Below are 15,882 nucleotides of genomic sequence, written 5' to 3' on the forward strand. Positions count from 1 at the left end.
GAGTGGGCGGCACGGCCCCAGCCCCAGAGCACCAGGAGGGGCAGCAGCAGCCTGAGAGAGACAGGAGGGCAGATGGCACGTGGCTGAACACCCCTATTCCCCCAGGCCTGGAACGACAGGAGGGTGGGCAGCATGCAGCCGACCCCCACCCTGCCCCCCCGAGCAACACTGAGCAGAAGCAGGATGGGGGAGCCTGGGGGCAGAGCATGGGCAGTGCCACACCTGGCTGTTTGGGGAAGCACAGCCTTCCCCAGCCTATGGTACTCGCTGCCCATGAAAACAGGGCTGTTGCTCTGGATCAGTGGTTCTCAATCTGTCGCCCAATCAGTACACAGCTGTGGCCCATGTGACATCCTCAGGGCCATACAGGGAGTATATATGTTGCGTGGATGCAACACAGCTGCATATGCAGCCTCCAATGGTAAATAGGTTGAGAATCACTGCTCTGGATTATAGACGAACTTTTAAATTTTCTAAACTTTTTCACATGGAGAACTCCAATATTTTGTGTGTGTATGTCCGTGAAAGTAAGAGAGACTGATAAAGTGATGTGAGCCAATCAAGCAATGTGCAACACTGGAGAGCACAATTCCCACTGCATAGCTTTGCTAGTGCAAATCAGTATGAACGGCAACACCTAGAGGAGGAGTGGAGGAAGGATGATTCAGGCATTAGCCTAGCACTTGAGAGATCTCAGTTCAAGTCCCTGTTCCTCCATAGAGTCTCTGTGTGCCTGCAGGCAGGTCCCTTAGTCTCGCTGTGCCTCACTGACCCATCTGTACAATGAGGAGAGCAGCATTTCTCTGCCTCGCAGGGGAGGTTGTGAGGATGATGTGTTGAGGGTTGTGAGGTGCTCAGGTAGTACAGTAGTTCAGGGTCATAAAAGTAACTTGGCTAGAGAACTGAGGTGCTAGCAAACAAGAGCCTACCACATTAATGTTCAGTATCTTAGCATGACCAGAGGTGAGATTTTCAACTCTGGAGATGGAAGCTATTCCATTCACCACCTAGCTCCCATGAACATCATGGCAATATCAAGTGCACACCATTGGTACTGTGTTTTTATGCACTTCATAAGCCATTCTAGTTATCAACATCTGGTCAGATTCTTAGCTGATCATTAAACCAGTGGAGAATCTGGCCCACCAACTGCTTTGAGCCCCAGGCCTCAATGTAAATTGATGGAATCCCCTGAGTATTATTCCACTGGAGTCTAAACATCAGCTTCTTTTAGATCTTCAATTTAGATGCTGAGAAACTTCGGTATTGATAGATACGTCATAATGGATCAGTAGACATGCCAAAAATGTGTAACCCTCGTCAGTGTCCAGGAACCAAGAAAAATACAAGCTCCCTTGCTCATCAGCAAAAGTTAACCCCTATAGTCTTAGACTTGTGAGTATTCTGTATTGGCCTGAATAAATCAGTCAGTCACGTTGCTGCTGTGTTTAACTGCAGCAAAAAGCAATACTTTGAAATACAGGAGGAGCAAACTGGCAGCTCTCTATTTAATCTTCTATGAATGCTGTAATCCATGCTGGAAATCGAGAGAGAGCTGATGGTGATGGGCCACTGCTGAAGCGGGTAACAAGGTTGCTTTTCTGTGAGATCCTTTCCTATAGAGTAAGACCTTATCCACATGAGTCAGTTGCACCTGTTTATCTGAAGATGCAATTTTAAACTGGTTTACTTAAAACAGTGGTTCTCCAACTTTTGTATTGATGACCCCTTTCACACAGCAAGCCTCTGAGTGCGACCTCCCTTACAAATTAAAAACACACTTTATATATTTAACACCATTATAAATGCTGGCGGAAAAATGGGGTTTGGGGTGGAGGCTGACAGCTCGTGACCCCCAATGTAATAACCTCATGACCCCCTGAGGGGATCCCGATCCCCGGTTTGAGAACCTCTGACTTAAAACCAGTCAAAACTCCTGTGGTGGACACTTCAGTTTAGCCTAAATCAATTAGGAACTGATTCAAGCGACACCAAAATAAACCGCTCAAACTGAAGTAAGTGTCCACACTGGTTGTAAGTAAACCAGTTTAAAAGTGCCCCTTTAGTTTAACAGATGCAACTGACTCATGTAAACAAGGCCCAGCATCTTGGCTTGTTGTGAACTCCTTTAACTGGTTTGTAGTCCTCCCCTCTACTGACTGGAGGTAGGTGGACATGGTGGTTTTCTCAGTATTGCTGAAATAGAACGTCTGTGGGGTTCACATTGGCACCACCTAATGCCAACTCCTGATTAATTTGGTGCTGTGTTCCCTGTGTAGACGGACCAGGCATTTGCATAATGCTGGCATCCCCACCAAGCATACCAACCCATACTTAGCTGCACTGCTGAGTGTGTGGAGATTTGTCGCTTTGCACTCTGGGTGCATCTGTCAGAACACAGTGAGCAGTTGATGCTGGGATTTATCCCTTGCTGAATATCTGTCATGCATGTCATTTATAGGTTTCTTTCCGGGGATTCAGTTGCTCTGTTCCCCAATGGCTCTGGGATTGGTTTCCCTTGTTCCGCTGCCTCGCCGTCTGTTTTTATACCAACGCCCCCTAGCATCCTCCAGCTGACGAACCAGCAGTTCTTCAGATCCCCACGCAGGGCTTCCTCTTCCTCGCTCCCTGGACGTCTGAACAGGGCCCTCTCGCTGGGCACCATCCCTTCCCTAGCCAAGACAGGTAAGGCGTGCACCACACTTCTACACCTGATGGAAGTGAAAGTATAGCTGTGTTCACACTCAAGTGGGAGTGAGTCGTGGAATCCCACCCACTGTAATGTGACTAGCCTATTGCCTAATAGACTAGTAAGTCTAGTTAGAGGTCATTGTCTTGCATCTTATGATGTTGCTTGTAAAAGTGCAAACTGAAGGTATGTCTACTCTACCCGCCAGATCGGCAGGTAGTGATCGATCTATCGGGGATCAATTTATCACATCTAGTGTAGATACAATAAAATCAATCCCCGATCGCTCTGCCGTCGACTCTGGAACTCCACTGTGGCGAGAGGCAGAAGCGGAGTCAATGGGAGAATGGCAGCGGTCGACTCGCCGCCGTCCTCACGGCCAGGTAAATCGACCTAAGATACACCGACTTCAGCTACTCTATTCACATAGCTGAAGTTGTGTATCTTAGGTGTGTGTACACACACACACACACACACACACTACTAGCCTCTGTGGTGAATGCTGGTTATTCGGAATAAATACCTGCACTCTGGTGGGCAGTGACGAATTGGGCATTCACACTCTCTCCTTGCAGGTCTTACGTGAGGTATCTCGTAGATTCTATAGGCACAGCATTTATGACATAGTACTTGCTTCTAAGATGGTCAGCCTGCCATCCAGCCTGCCGGTTCGGTATAACCAATTCTTCAAAGGCAACAGAGAGCCTGCAAGCTAGTGCTCATGCACATAAGCTAATTCTTAATGCCCGTGTGGCAGCTATTGGTAAGGGTTACGTGTAAATGCAGTCCCTGTAGCGCAGAAGAGTACCATACAATGCTCTGCCATGACTGTTGCTCAAGCAGTTGATTTTAATACTAGACATTTAACTTCAGTATCGTCACCGCCTAGATAGAGCAGAGAAGCTCTTAGCTTGGTAGATGAGTAGCTGTGGGTGGAGTTCGTGGAGGTGGGAAGCAGGAATAAAGACCACCGCCCCCACTGACTGACCAGCTTAATGTTTCTAGTCAGAGGTTCTCTTTGTGTTTTCCAGAGAGTTCCCATTCCCCAGCAGTGGACTAGATTGAAAGTTGTTAGTTCTCAGTATCTGTAATGATAAAAATCATGTGAGGAGAGGATCAGTCACTCAGATTTGTATTTCGAAAGTGTCTCCTTTAGAGTCTTTCAACCCAAAGCTCTCAATGCACTGCAGGCACAGGGCTTGCTTTCCCCACTGCTGAAATGAAAGGCAGTGGTCGGAATGTCTCAGCCCCACAGCAGGCTATCCCAGTATCAGGGATAACTGCATCCATATTCCTCTCTCCATGATCCACTCCGGGAGTGCCCAGTCAGGACTCAGAACTCCCATCACCTGTCTCTGGGTGGGGACCCTGTTTCTGCTGCCTTCTGACCAGGGGTTTTAAGGCTCCACAGCCCCTTGCCTGACACTGTAAGACCCCCAGCAAGCCAGACTGCTTAGTGGCCAGCGCTGATGCTTTGCTTTCTCTCCCAGGGCGATGACAGGTGTGATTTACCCATCATATAAATTGCTGTTCTAAGCAAGCACATTTATTCCTAAAGCAAAAGCATCACTGAGAAAACATAAAAACAATAAACATACCAGGAATCATCCATCAGTCTTATGAGGCCCTAGTAGGTCAAAGTCTTTCCAACTCTTCTGCAATTGCTGGGACCCTCCCTTGGACAGAAGATCCTGCCTTATAGTCAGTATCTGTCTCAGTAACAGGCCAGTAGCAAAGGCCAGGATGGCAGAGTCAACCTTTCTGGGATTTGAACCTGTGGACCCAGGGAACTGTTTGTTGCAGATCTGATCCTTAGACCATTGAACCATCCTTCCAAAGGGTATTTGACATAGGTTGCATAGAGGAATGTTCCAATGTTAACTTGTTACCCACTGTCAGATTGAGCCTGTCTTTGAAAAGTGACTCTTGCTTAACAGTCTCCTGGCTTTTTAAAGCTCCAGCTTTCCCTGACTCAGGGCTCATCTACACGAAAAGTTCCGTAGTGGCTCAGCTGCCCCATGGGTTCTCCCGTCGGCCTAGGTCATCCACCTCCCCGAGAGGCAGTAGTTAGCTCAATGGGAGCATTGTCCTGTCCAGCTACTGTTGTCTACACTGGGGTCTAGGTCTGTTTAGCTGTGTTGCTTAGGGGTGTGGATTTTTCACACCCCTGAGGGATGTAGCTATACCAACCCAATTCCTAGTGTAGACCAGGTCTGAGTCTTGCTCGCCTTTTCAGACCTTCAGACCTCAGTGAAATGTACGGCTGTAAACCAGGAAGTAACCAGCTTGTTAACTTCTCTCTCTCCTAACACAGAGTGCTCTGATAGAAGCACTGCCTCAAGACGTCTGGGTGGGCTAGATCTTGTCCTCAAAGCCTCCTCAGAGATTCTGGTCTCCAGTCCCTAATAAAGGGGCATCCAGGTCTCTTAGGGCAGCTTAGAGAAGTTTACCCTCCACATTTGTGAAGAGAGGGAAAGATCAATCATTGAGATTTTTCTTTGGGAGCTGGATGGCAATCAGTGTAGTGTGGTTCCTTGCCCTCGGTGGGAGCCCTGTTCCAACTGAGCTGTCATGGGAGATGAAATTGCCTTTGTTCAAGGGTGGAGTAGGGGAAGGCAAATATTTCACCCACAGGCGGTTGTACAATGTGTTAGAATTATTTTTTGGCGGGGGGAAGGAGGTAGGAAGCTTAATAAAAGTCAGACCCTTAGAGTGGGGCATTCCCGTCCTCCTTAGCAGCAGAAGCATAAAACACACTGCTCAAATCTGTTGTGTGGACCAGTGTGCTGTAACTGGAGCCAGAAGAGTCTGGGGAGAACTTACAGCCATCAGAGGGGTCTTGTATTCCATACCCGGGTCCAAGACCCGCTCTGGTAGGAGTTCTGAGTGTCTCTGGGGTCTTTTAAACACCCTAACAAGTGCCCCAGCCTGTGGTTTCCATTTCACTGTTGAGATCCGGGTCTGTCTCGATTTAAATGTACGCTTCCAATACACCCACTCTTTTCCTGGAGGGTTTGGTTTTTTTAGGAACGTGTTTGGATGAGGCAGGTGAAAAGAGCTGCTGAGTTTAAATAATAATTACATTTTAAATCTCTTCATGTGGGGGAGAACCAGGCTGCAAAGCTGTGCCGTTTTTTGGTTTGTTGTTTTTTAATGTGAATTCAGTGCCAGTCAAAGGTACAAACTTGCTGGCTCTGGAGCCTGAAGACATCTAAAATAAGTGCAACCCAGGCAGCAGTGATGCAAATTTCCCCTGCACGCTGCCCATCCAATGTGCTCAACCTTCACCTATTGTGATATCTTCTAAGCTTGAAAGAGTTCAGTTCTTGGGCCAATGACAGGGGTGCGTGAGCTAATTATGATAGTGGTTGTGGAAAGACATGTAGAGCTGTCTTTGTCTTAAAGTAACTGAACAAAAAAGTCACTAAGTAAGCTTCTCCTAGTCCGAGACTGAGGGTTCATCTACATGACCAGTTACTGCATGGCATGGCGGGCGTGAATCGGCAGTGCACCAGCTTGCTGAGCAGTAACTAGTTGTGTAAACTAACCCTGATTTTTACCTGTTTCCCGCTGGCGTACATCTGCATGCGGGTAGGGTTGCTTTTTCTCACTACATACTGATGGGGCAGAGGATTAGCCCATCTTTTAAATCTGGTTTTACTGTGCACAAACACAGCCGTAGCCACAACCCTGCAATCTCCAGCTCTCCCGGCTTTCTACCGCTTGGCTGGGAGGGCCTCTGACAAGGGTCTGTGCAGGGCAGGGAAGATTTATAAGGCTGCTGAAAGATTCTCTCCTACCAGTGCGTTAAACCTCAGCCTAAATTGTTCTTGAAACCAGCAAGGACAAGCCACTCTCCATCTAAGGAAAGCTCTGCTGTGCCCTGTCAGTGAGTGATTATCAAGGGTCAGAGGCCAAGCCACTGATGGGTTCTAGAATAACACCACAGTGGTAAGAGCAGCCGAGCCGCTTTTGTTCAGTTTGGCTCATGCTACTAGCAGCTCTCCTGGATCCGTCAGGAGCAGTTGAAAGAACAGCCGTGCAAAACCTTTCAGCAGGACGGTGGCTTTCTGGCACATCATCCTTCCTAGTCCTTTACAACCAGGGACAGCAGGTGCAAATCTGCCATGCAGCTGTGATATTCCCCTCCCCCGACCCCCAATCCCACTCCACCATCCTTGTGTGGTCCGTACTTGTGCCTGGCTTTGCACCAGGCTGAGGCACAGGGGCTGAGCAGTGCATGGAAGCTTGCCCTGTCTGCCCTGCATCTCTTGTGCGCATAACAGGGCTTTCAGTCTCCAAACCCATTTGGCATCTCAAACAATGTTTATTTAAATAGCTTTGTCCCAAAGGACAATGTAAGGACTGAGGTTTGGGGTATAACACTTGGTTTTCCTGGTTCTAGCTGCTTTAGCTGATCTTTACCATAGGTTCCTCGCTGCACATCCAGAGAGACAGATGGAAATGCGTGTGATTCTGTCACTAGAATATGAATCGAGAGAGAGAGAGAGTTGCATGCTCAGTTGTGCAGGAGAGGGTGGAATCTTTTCTCTACCTTTCATCCTTTAAGATAGTGACAAGCTACCCCATGGTGCAAATGTATGGCAGGAAATGTGAACCTAATGGCCCTTAGCTCCCTGCTGAGGGAGCCACATGCAAGCGATTGCTGGGAGCTGGTATTGATACTTTCTAAAATAGCACTGAGCTAGCAACGCATTTAAGGTGCTGCAGGGGTCCAGATCCATTGAAATGCTGAAGTCTCTGCCAAATCAGGGGACTATCCAAGCACAGGGCTTAGAACCTAAAGATCCTGGCTCGATTTGTCCTTTTGCAATCATAGAGAACTGGAAGGATCTTTTGAGCAGAGGTGGAATCCTGAAAGTAATGAGCACCAAAATAAAGTCCTGTAAGTTACTGGCAAATGGTGCTGTGCAGCAAAGAGTGGTAGAATCTTCTTCTGATGTCAGTTAAGCCACAAGTCTCCTTGCCAGCTTCTTTCTTTTTCCCTCTTCTTAGTGCCTTCTCAGACCCTCTCCCCAGCTCCTCGTCAGGTCAGCAGCTTCGTGTTCATTTAAGATACAGAGGAACTCAAACAACGATGAAGATCCTCTTGGGGAAACACCAAGGGTCACACATTTGTCCAAATCTGTAGAGCAAAGAAGCGTGCTGAGCTCCGTACCGGCAGAGGCTGTCTGGGGAACATGGTGTGGGAAGAGAGAGTGCGCATATTCCCCTCTCGCTGCTGTGGGACTCTCAACCTGCCTCCTACCCAGAACTTTTTTGAAGTTTGCTGGCTGCCTCTGTTCCCCTGCAGCTAGGCAGAGAAGGGACCCTCAGGGAGGACAGGTGCACTCAGTGTGCTTAGATTTGCCTTTGCACTTCTCAGGCATTCAGTTGGTGCTGGCTCCCTCTACAGCACTGAACATTTCCAGCTCAGGCAGGAGAACTGAACCATAAAAGGCAGGGGATGCAACTCAGAAATAGTTACTTAGCAGCCTTGGTCACCAGAAATGCTCTGATTCAATGCATCCATTTCTTAGACTCTCTGGGAAGCTGAGACATATGGTGTAGTAATAATGCCACATGGTCTGGTTTTTTCCTCTCCCCTCCACCCCAAATAGTTTAACCCTACTTTTACCGGTCAATGAAATGCAGCCACTTCTAGGGGGAAAGGTGACAGTTGTTCAAAACTGCACTGCAAAGCAGGGCAGAGAATGAGAAGGGGGAACATTGAATTGAAACTGGAGGGCTCTTCACTCGGCAGTGGGCAGGACCTGGGGTGACACTCCATAGGGTCTTTGTCACAAAGTATGTGGGAGACAGGGCCCTGCACCCCCAACTTCCTGCGCTTCACTGTGACTCTCAGCCAGCCAGTAGAACAGAAGGTTTATTAGACAACTGGAACACAGTCCAAAACAGAGCTTGTAGTTATACCAAACAGGACCCCTCATTCAGGTCCATCTTGGGGGGGCAGGAAGGCCAGACCCTGGTTCTGGGCCTCCCTCTCTTTCCCCAGCCAGCTCCAAAGTGAGACCCCCTCCAGCCGTCTCACCCAGCCTCACACCCCAGCTCCTCCTCCCGCATTTGTCCAGTTTCCCAGGCAGAAGGTGTCACCTGGCCCCAACACCCCCTGGGCTCAGGTTACGTGCTCAGGTATCCTCCCTCAAGAGAAGTCACATCCTGATGTCCCACCACCATCCAGCACCAATGCAGACAGTACCAGTAAAACTCCCACACAGCATTCCCAGGTCAATACTCCCCAGTCCCTACTCATTCACAGTCTTAAATGGGCTTTTGTTCTGAGCAGTATCTTGTGGGCGGGATGCTATGGGAACCAGTTACAAGGGGCTTTAACAAGGATTTAAGAGAAGGGAAGAAAGGAGGCGCAGAGAGGAAGCAACAAATGGGGCCAGGATCATGCTGACTATGGAATTAGAGCTGGAAGTGGCTTCACCCTAGTCCATGCAGCTTTCCTTTGGAGTCCTCCGCAAGGGCAATGCGCCAGCTGTCACTTTCACGGGGTCACTGAATGCCACCTGGTCGCCCAGGACCAGGTAAGTAAGTTGAGTTTGTTTTCAGCAGCGTGCCTTCTGGTCGCCTTCAGTCGGAGTGGAAGCCAGCTTTGTAGAAAGAGAGGGTGGGCTGGATGACTGAACGGTCAAAACCCTGTGCACGTCAGGCCTGTCTCCCCTTAGCCACAGTGTGACAGCTTGGGGTTATGAAGAGCCCCTTCTAGCAGAGCACATGAGTTCTGGGAGGAAGCTGCTGGTGCTGGTACGTTAACCCTCTATTGCAACCTCCCCTTGTCACCTGTGTTAGTGAGGCTGGACAATGCAGGTGCTTTTCTTAGTGCTTTCTACAGTATTTAGCACCTGTGGTGAGTTTCTTTGATTTGCTTTTTAGATTCTGGCTACTTGTTCAGTGGAAGCCGCCCGGCATCCCAGGGATCTCAGTCCAAGGAGTCACCTGCATCAGGTAAGGGTGAGAACATGCAGTGCCAAGGCTCCCAGGGGGTTGAAATGACTTGCTAAAACATACGGTAGAAAGATAACCCTATTTCTTCCCCATCTCTTCCCTCCTGCCCACTTTCCAATGAAAGGTCAGAATAATCGTTAGTAAGATTGCATGCAGTAGCACCTGGTAGCCTGAACTGAGACTCAGACCATCATCACACTGTACTTCCACACAATAAGGCAACCCCTGCCTGGAAAAGCTTACAATTAAGTAGACAAGACCGACCTAGGAAGGGTTACTTCCCCATTCTGTAGATCAGGCCTGGAGCCGTTATGTGGCTTACCCAGTGGGCTACAGCATCTGCAATAGAATCAAGAACTGAACCCAAACCTCCAGTGTCCAGTGCAGTGCTTTAAACACAAGACCAGCCTTCCTTGGATTTGGACCTGACATTAACATGATGCCTGTTGAGTGGGTGAGGGTCAGAGTGACTTCCAAACACTATATTATTTTTCAAGATCATACAGGTCCAAAGATCTCTGCAGTGCAACTCCACTGCTAAAGTCCTTCACCGTTTCCCTCACTCATCAAAGTCAGGATCATGGTTTGCTAGAGTAGTGATGCATCAGCAGTGCTACAGCTACGAGTCTTCTTCATTGCCCTTTATAAAACCTTATTGCAAATGGCTTCCCAACAAGTATCCCACTGGAATAAAAAACAGGGTGGAAAATCTAGTATTTCAAACACTCGCCCCTTTTTAAAGTCTAAATTTAGTACCAAAGAGAGCCCTGCAGGCTCTAGGCAGCTGCCTGGGCAGCAGCAGTGCAAATATGTTGCATTTCAACCCTAATCTGGTGGGCAACACTTCAAAGCTAAGAGGGAAACTTACTTTCCATGCCCGTTCAGTCCTTGGCCTCTGCAACTGGCCAGTCTCTGAAATGTCTTTGGTTGCCCAATGGGGTGTGGTCTGAGACTTCTGCTTTTGCTTGGGATGTTACATGCACAACTGGACCTTGAATTGGCTTAGTCACTCAGTGGCAATATAGCATGCTGCCATGTAAGAGATAAGATTCTCCATTTCTTGGCCCAAAAGGCACGGGGAATGCTGCAGAAGTAGCATCATCCACCCTTGAGGCAGAGGAGAACAGGAAGAGGATGCATGTGTGGGCTGGAGTGCTTTATCCCTGCAACAAGTGTATGCAATTGTAGTTACCTGGCTTTGGAGAGAGGTGAATGTTCTGTAGGGCCACTGGGGATGAGTCAGGCATGGGAAGAGGAGGAAGAACTGAAGAGTAAAGGGTAGAAGCTACTGTGGGTATCTCCAGGCTTCACTTTCTTTTGTTAGCTGCAAAAATATTGGAAAACATTTAAAAGTTGAGATCACTCTGAATAATTTCAAGCTTTCCATCTGCAGCCCTTTTCCTCTTTTATTTTTTTATTTTTATTTTTTTTTTTTCCTGTCCAAGGAACTGATTATAAACCCTTGGCTGCCAACGTTATCGGGTAAGCTGTCGTGAACTTCTGACCCAGACAGAACTCTGGCTGTCGGACCCTTCACTCGGCATTCCAGTTTGTACTTCTATGTTTAACAATCAAAATGCACGGCAGCTGGGTAATCCTGCCCGCACGCCACCAGCCAGTACGGGTACTCTTCAAACAAATAGTCTCAAAGTGCCTGCCAGAGTCACTCATTTAAAAATAAGCCGCATGCAAAACGTAAACTCCACTGAATGAGCCCCGTGACCAGACCCAAAGTGGGTGTCAGGACATTTAAAAACTTGCCTTTTTTCTCCCCTGTTCTAAGTGTTCTTCTCCCCTCCCATCCAAAGTTATCCCATTGTGATGCACCAGCATGAACTATGATGTGACATCACGGTTACAGTACCAGAAATCCCAGCTGAGTCTACTCCATTGAGTTCCATGATAGATGCTGGGGTGATGGTGCAGTAGAAGTAGCTGATGTATGGCTTGGGGAACCTTAAAGGATGGAAAGGGTAAGAGTCTAGTAGTGTTTGTGCTGAATTGTCCCTATTAGCCTGGTAGGTGGCGGGGGCAGACACAATGCTGGAGGAATCTCATGGTTTTTTGTATGTATTCTCCAAAGCATCTGGAAATGGGGGGAGGAAAACCTGGCAAGTTCCCTGGAGTGGAGCAGGTAACCCACCCTGCTGTAGGTCTGGTTGGTTGAAGCCTGCCTGGCAGCCTGCTTCAGGATCTATTAGAAATGGGGTATTGGAGTGTGTTGAACCAGGGCTGCATGAGGTGAAAAGTTCAGTGAAAGGAGACTTGACCTTCTAACCTGTTCTGTTAGGCAATGGTAAATTTAAACGATTTCCATTTAAATGGAGCGAAGTCTTGTGCTTTTTCTAACTACAGAAGTTGCACAGCTCTAACACATCATTTTATAAATCAACTTAGTTAAATTGCTGCAACACTTGTGTACAGACAGAGACTTAATGGAGTTAACTGAGGATTACTATGATATGCCTTGTTAACCCAAGTTCCTTTGCAAAGATAGTTTTTGGCTCTGAACCTAGGGAACTGCAGAGAATTACTTTTGAACCTCCCCCTGCCCCCCCGATCTTCATATATGTGTACTCAGAGTAAAGAATGGTGGTATAGGAGGTGCTCCTGTCACTCATAGCATGGCAAGGACTTTTTGAAATGAATAGGGGCACATACACACCCTCCTCTCGCAGACCAATTGGAGAACACACCTACCACATTTCCCAACCTAAATCCGCTTTCTCTGCCCTGGCATGTCTCCATTTCAGAGTACTACTCTCTGCTGTCTGGCAGCTGCGCCCCATCCCCAATCCCATCTCCAGCACCTTCGGTGGCTGGGTCCATCACCTCCAGCTCAGGCTCCTTGCGTTACCGCCGGCCCCTCATCAGTCCTGCACGCCTGAACCTGAAAGGACAGAAGCTGCTGCTTTTTCCATCCCAGAGTGACGCCCTGCACACGTCGATCAGCTTGGATGAGCCCACTCACCCTGACAGCAACGTCTTTGCTGCTGAGCTGACCCCGTTCCCGAAAAAGAACCTCAATGAGCGGAGAATGCATGGTACATTCCTGACTTCTTCCCCAGAGTCCAGTCCAGTCACAGTCGGTCAGCTTGCAAGCTAAGCAGTTGGCAAAGGGAGGGGAGCCCATCAAGGAAAACCCAAGTGGTGCTGATGGTTTTTAGTAGCTGAGAGTCCATACTGGATCCTTTGTGTCATTAGGGGGCCACTGTACTGCTCGAGGCCCTGTCCTTCAGATTAGAGGTAAAACCAAGATCCTCTCCACTTGTTATTTAAGATCCCATTATTATTTTTTATTATTTGGATTATCATAATAATAATTAATTGGGGAGATACATATCTCCTAGAACTGGAAGAGACCTTGGAAGGTCGTTGAGTCCACCCCCCTGCCTTCACTAGTAGGACCAAGTACTGATTTTTGCCACAGATCTCTAAGTGGCCCCCTCAATGATTGAACTGACAGCCTTGGGTTTAGCAGGCCAGTGCTGAAACCACTGAGCTATCTCTTAGCTCATAGGTGCTTTCATATGATTACGGGTGTTCACCCAATTGTCCTGATCACATTCTAGCTTGGATAATTACGTTCTGACTTGCAAAATTCATCCAGCCATTGCAGTTGTGCTAGGATTGTTTGTTTCACACTGATGATTTATGCCAAAGAGCTCCTGGATTTGGCTTTTGTCTTTGCTTCCAGTCCTAACCTGTTATGCAGCTTTGCTCTGCAATGTTTCACCATCCACTTCTGGTGACAGGCTTATAATTTCCATTGCATCTATTTTTTTTCTGATCGTGCCTCTTTCTCTCTTTTCACAGATATGAGGTCAGTCATGGAAAGAGGGAGTATTTGCAGTAATAATTCCATCAAAAAAGAGGATAATTCATCACATTCATCCACCTGTGTGGTAGACACGACCACCAAAGGAGAAGACCTAGCAGGCTGGAGAGGTGGGTGGCAGGCTGTGTGTGTGTGTGTGTGTGTGTGTGAGAAAGAGAGAGAGAATGAACTGTTGGCAATAATCAAGCAAATAATTGGCAGAGATGGGAGAAGGCTGCAGATCTCCTCTGTGCCATCACTACAAGGGTCTCCTTATTCCCCAGATCATCTGAGAAACGCTGAGCACTACAGTGTTCTCCTGGGTCAGGAAACAGTGGGTGAGATTTGAAACGAATGAGAGAGAATTGAATGGAGAAGTACATCAGAGTCTTTCGTGCCTGGATTGTGGCTGGAAACATGGTTCAGCAACTTCTGAGCCGAATGAAAACTTTGGGCATGGGAAGGGAGACTTCTGTGTTCATTATTTCATCAAGTTGCTTAATGGCTTTTTCTGGCATTTTTTTTTCCACCTCTCCTCCCCACCCCTGCAAAGGTCATGTTGGTAACTCGGTTATCCGAGGCCTCCTTGCCATGAGCCTGACAGCCAATGCGATCTTCACATCAGCCTACCTCTACCAGAGCCTGCGCTGACCTGCATTGCCCCGGCTCTCTGTGGCACCACCTACTTCCCAAGAGACTCTGACACAAGAATAATTCAACCACAGCTTTGGTGTCTTATGGCCATGCCACAGGTGCATGCTGCTTATGAACCACTGCCTGCCAGGCTGCAGTGACACAGAACAAGACAGCTGCTGCTGCCACCTCCTGAGCAGAACGTACGGAAGAGCTGTTGTGATGCTGGAGGTGGCCAGCGGGATTCTTTGCAATACCTGGCTCAAGGTCAGCTAACGTCCCTTGCACCTTCTTTCTAAAGAATCAGTCTGTGGCATGAACTGGAGAAGGTGTAAATGACCTGGTTGGCTTTGTCTCATCCCATCTTCCCCTCCTATTAACCAATCTCAGATGGACGGTGGTGATGGAATAAGAAGAAATTAAACAAATAAGTCGGAGACAAGACAAGTTGGGACCTGGGCTTTGATTATTGAAATGGTTTCCCAGCCTGGTTTCCTCATTGGCACCTATTCTCCCTCCCTCTCACTCTCCCTGGTTCATTCTATATGAATGGTTTTATGTCCTCCTTAAGGTTTCCAGAACCCATGGCGAGAACCTAAGCTGCTCTGTGATTCTCTTGCATGGTGGGTGGGGTGTGTGTGGGGGGGGGGTGTACATCCATCCAATATGCTGTCTGAGGTCTCTCTAGCCAGTAGCCTTCCTGCAATTCTGGCTCGTGGTAACCGTTCATGTCCATTGCTCAAACCAGTACAGCTGATGTAGAGCTGGGCACGTCTGCATAAGAAAAGCAAACCCACGTTTTTTGCCTTGCCGGGAGGTCCCGATACTACTGTCATAAGATGTGCCCTGATGCACTTGCATCATGCCTCAGGGGCTCCAGGCTGCAGTTCTGACTGCTGGTGTGTTTGCTGACATCAGGAGCTGCACAGCTTGTTCTTACTGTAAACCACATAAACCTGCTGTTTTGGAAACTGTGTGAAGAGCGCTTCTAATGGGGAGGAGTCTGATAACATGCCCAACTCTAGAGGCCTGGCTCCTCGTGGTTGGCTGAGGCCTGTATCATTCCCTATTTAAGGTATTGACTTCTTGGCTAAACTGCAAGTCTCTCTCAGCTAGAGATGCACCAGACCAGCTAAGCATCCAGAATGTCCTTAAAAATCCATGGTGGTAGCCCAAGACTTTCAAAAATAGTTTCTAATTTTGAGAGTCTCAATTTTTTGAGTGTCCAACTTGAAATACCTTAAAGGAGCCAGATAATTTTTTTCCAGAGGGTGAGTTTTAGCATCCTTGGAAATCAGGTCCCTTTAAGGTGTCAAGTTGGGCACCCAAAATCACTAAGCATGTCTGAAAATTTTGGTCCTAGTGTCTAAATTCCTATATCCCAACCACGTGGCACAAAGGAGACCTAGCTAACACTAAGGGTGAGGCCTCTGAAGCATGACAGGACTCTGCCCAGAACTTTCCTGTTGTCCTGGTCTTGAATCCTCTTACCTCACCCCATCTTCTGTTCTGGAACTACTGAATTGTGTTTGCCATGTTTCTTCCCCACTGTATGCCCTGCTACTGTTTACTTTAGGCATTCCTCCACCTCCTCCACACCCAGCCGCCATGGTAGTCTGCTGGCAATAAGAGACTTACCCATTAATCTGAAAATCTCACCTCATCTTGGGGATTAGGTGCTTTAAGAAACTGCTTTTCCTTCATGTTGCTTATTGAGCCATCATGCCCTCTCCTAGACAGACGAAATGATAACCTAACACTCTAATCA

The 15,882-nt window shown here is 47.9% G+C and overlaps 1 protein-coding gene across 1 annotated transcript in view; it reads left to right on the forward strand.

The window, feature by feature from the left end:
* Positions 1-15,080, forward strand: part of TMEM201 (transmembrane protein 201) — a 47,531-nt gene extending 32,451 nt beyond the window's left edge. The window contains exons 7-11 of the mRNA XM_075060398.1: positions 2,462-2,685; positions 9,593-9,664; positions 12,418-12,708; positions 13,481-13,612; positions 14,035-15,080. Of these exons, the coding sequence (XP_074916499.1) occupies positions 2,462-2,685; positions 9,593-9,664; positions 12,418-12,708; positions 13,481-13,612; positions 14,035-14,132 (817 nt within the window). The 3' untranslated portion in view covers positions 14,133-15,080. The remainder of the gene's footprint in view (positions 1-2,461; positions 2,686-9,592; positions 9,665-12,417; positions 12,709-13,480; positions 13,613-14,034) is intronic.
* Positions 15,081-15,882: the final 802 nt, after the last annotated feature.

This window comes from Chelonoidis abingdonii, chromosome 23, assembly GCF_003597395.2.
Source record: "Chelonoidis abingdonii isolate Lonesome George chromosome 23, CheloAbing_2.0, whole genome shotgun sequence".
Lineage (NCBI taxonomy): Eukaryota > Metazoa > Chordata > Testudines > Testudinidae > Chelonoidis > Chelonoidis abingdonii.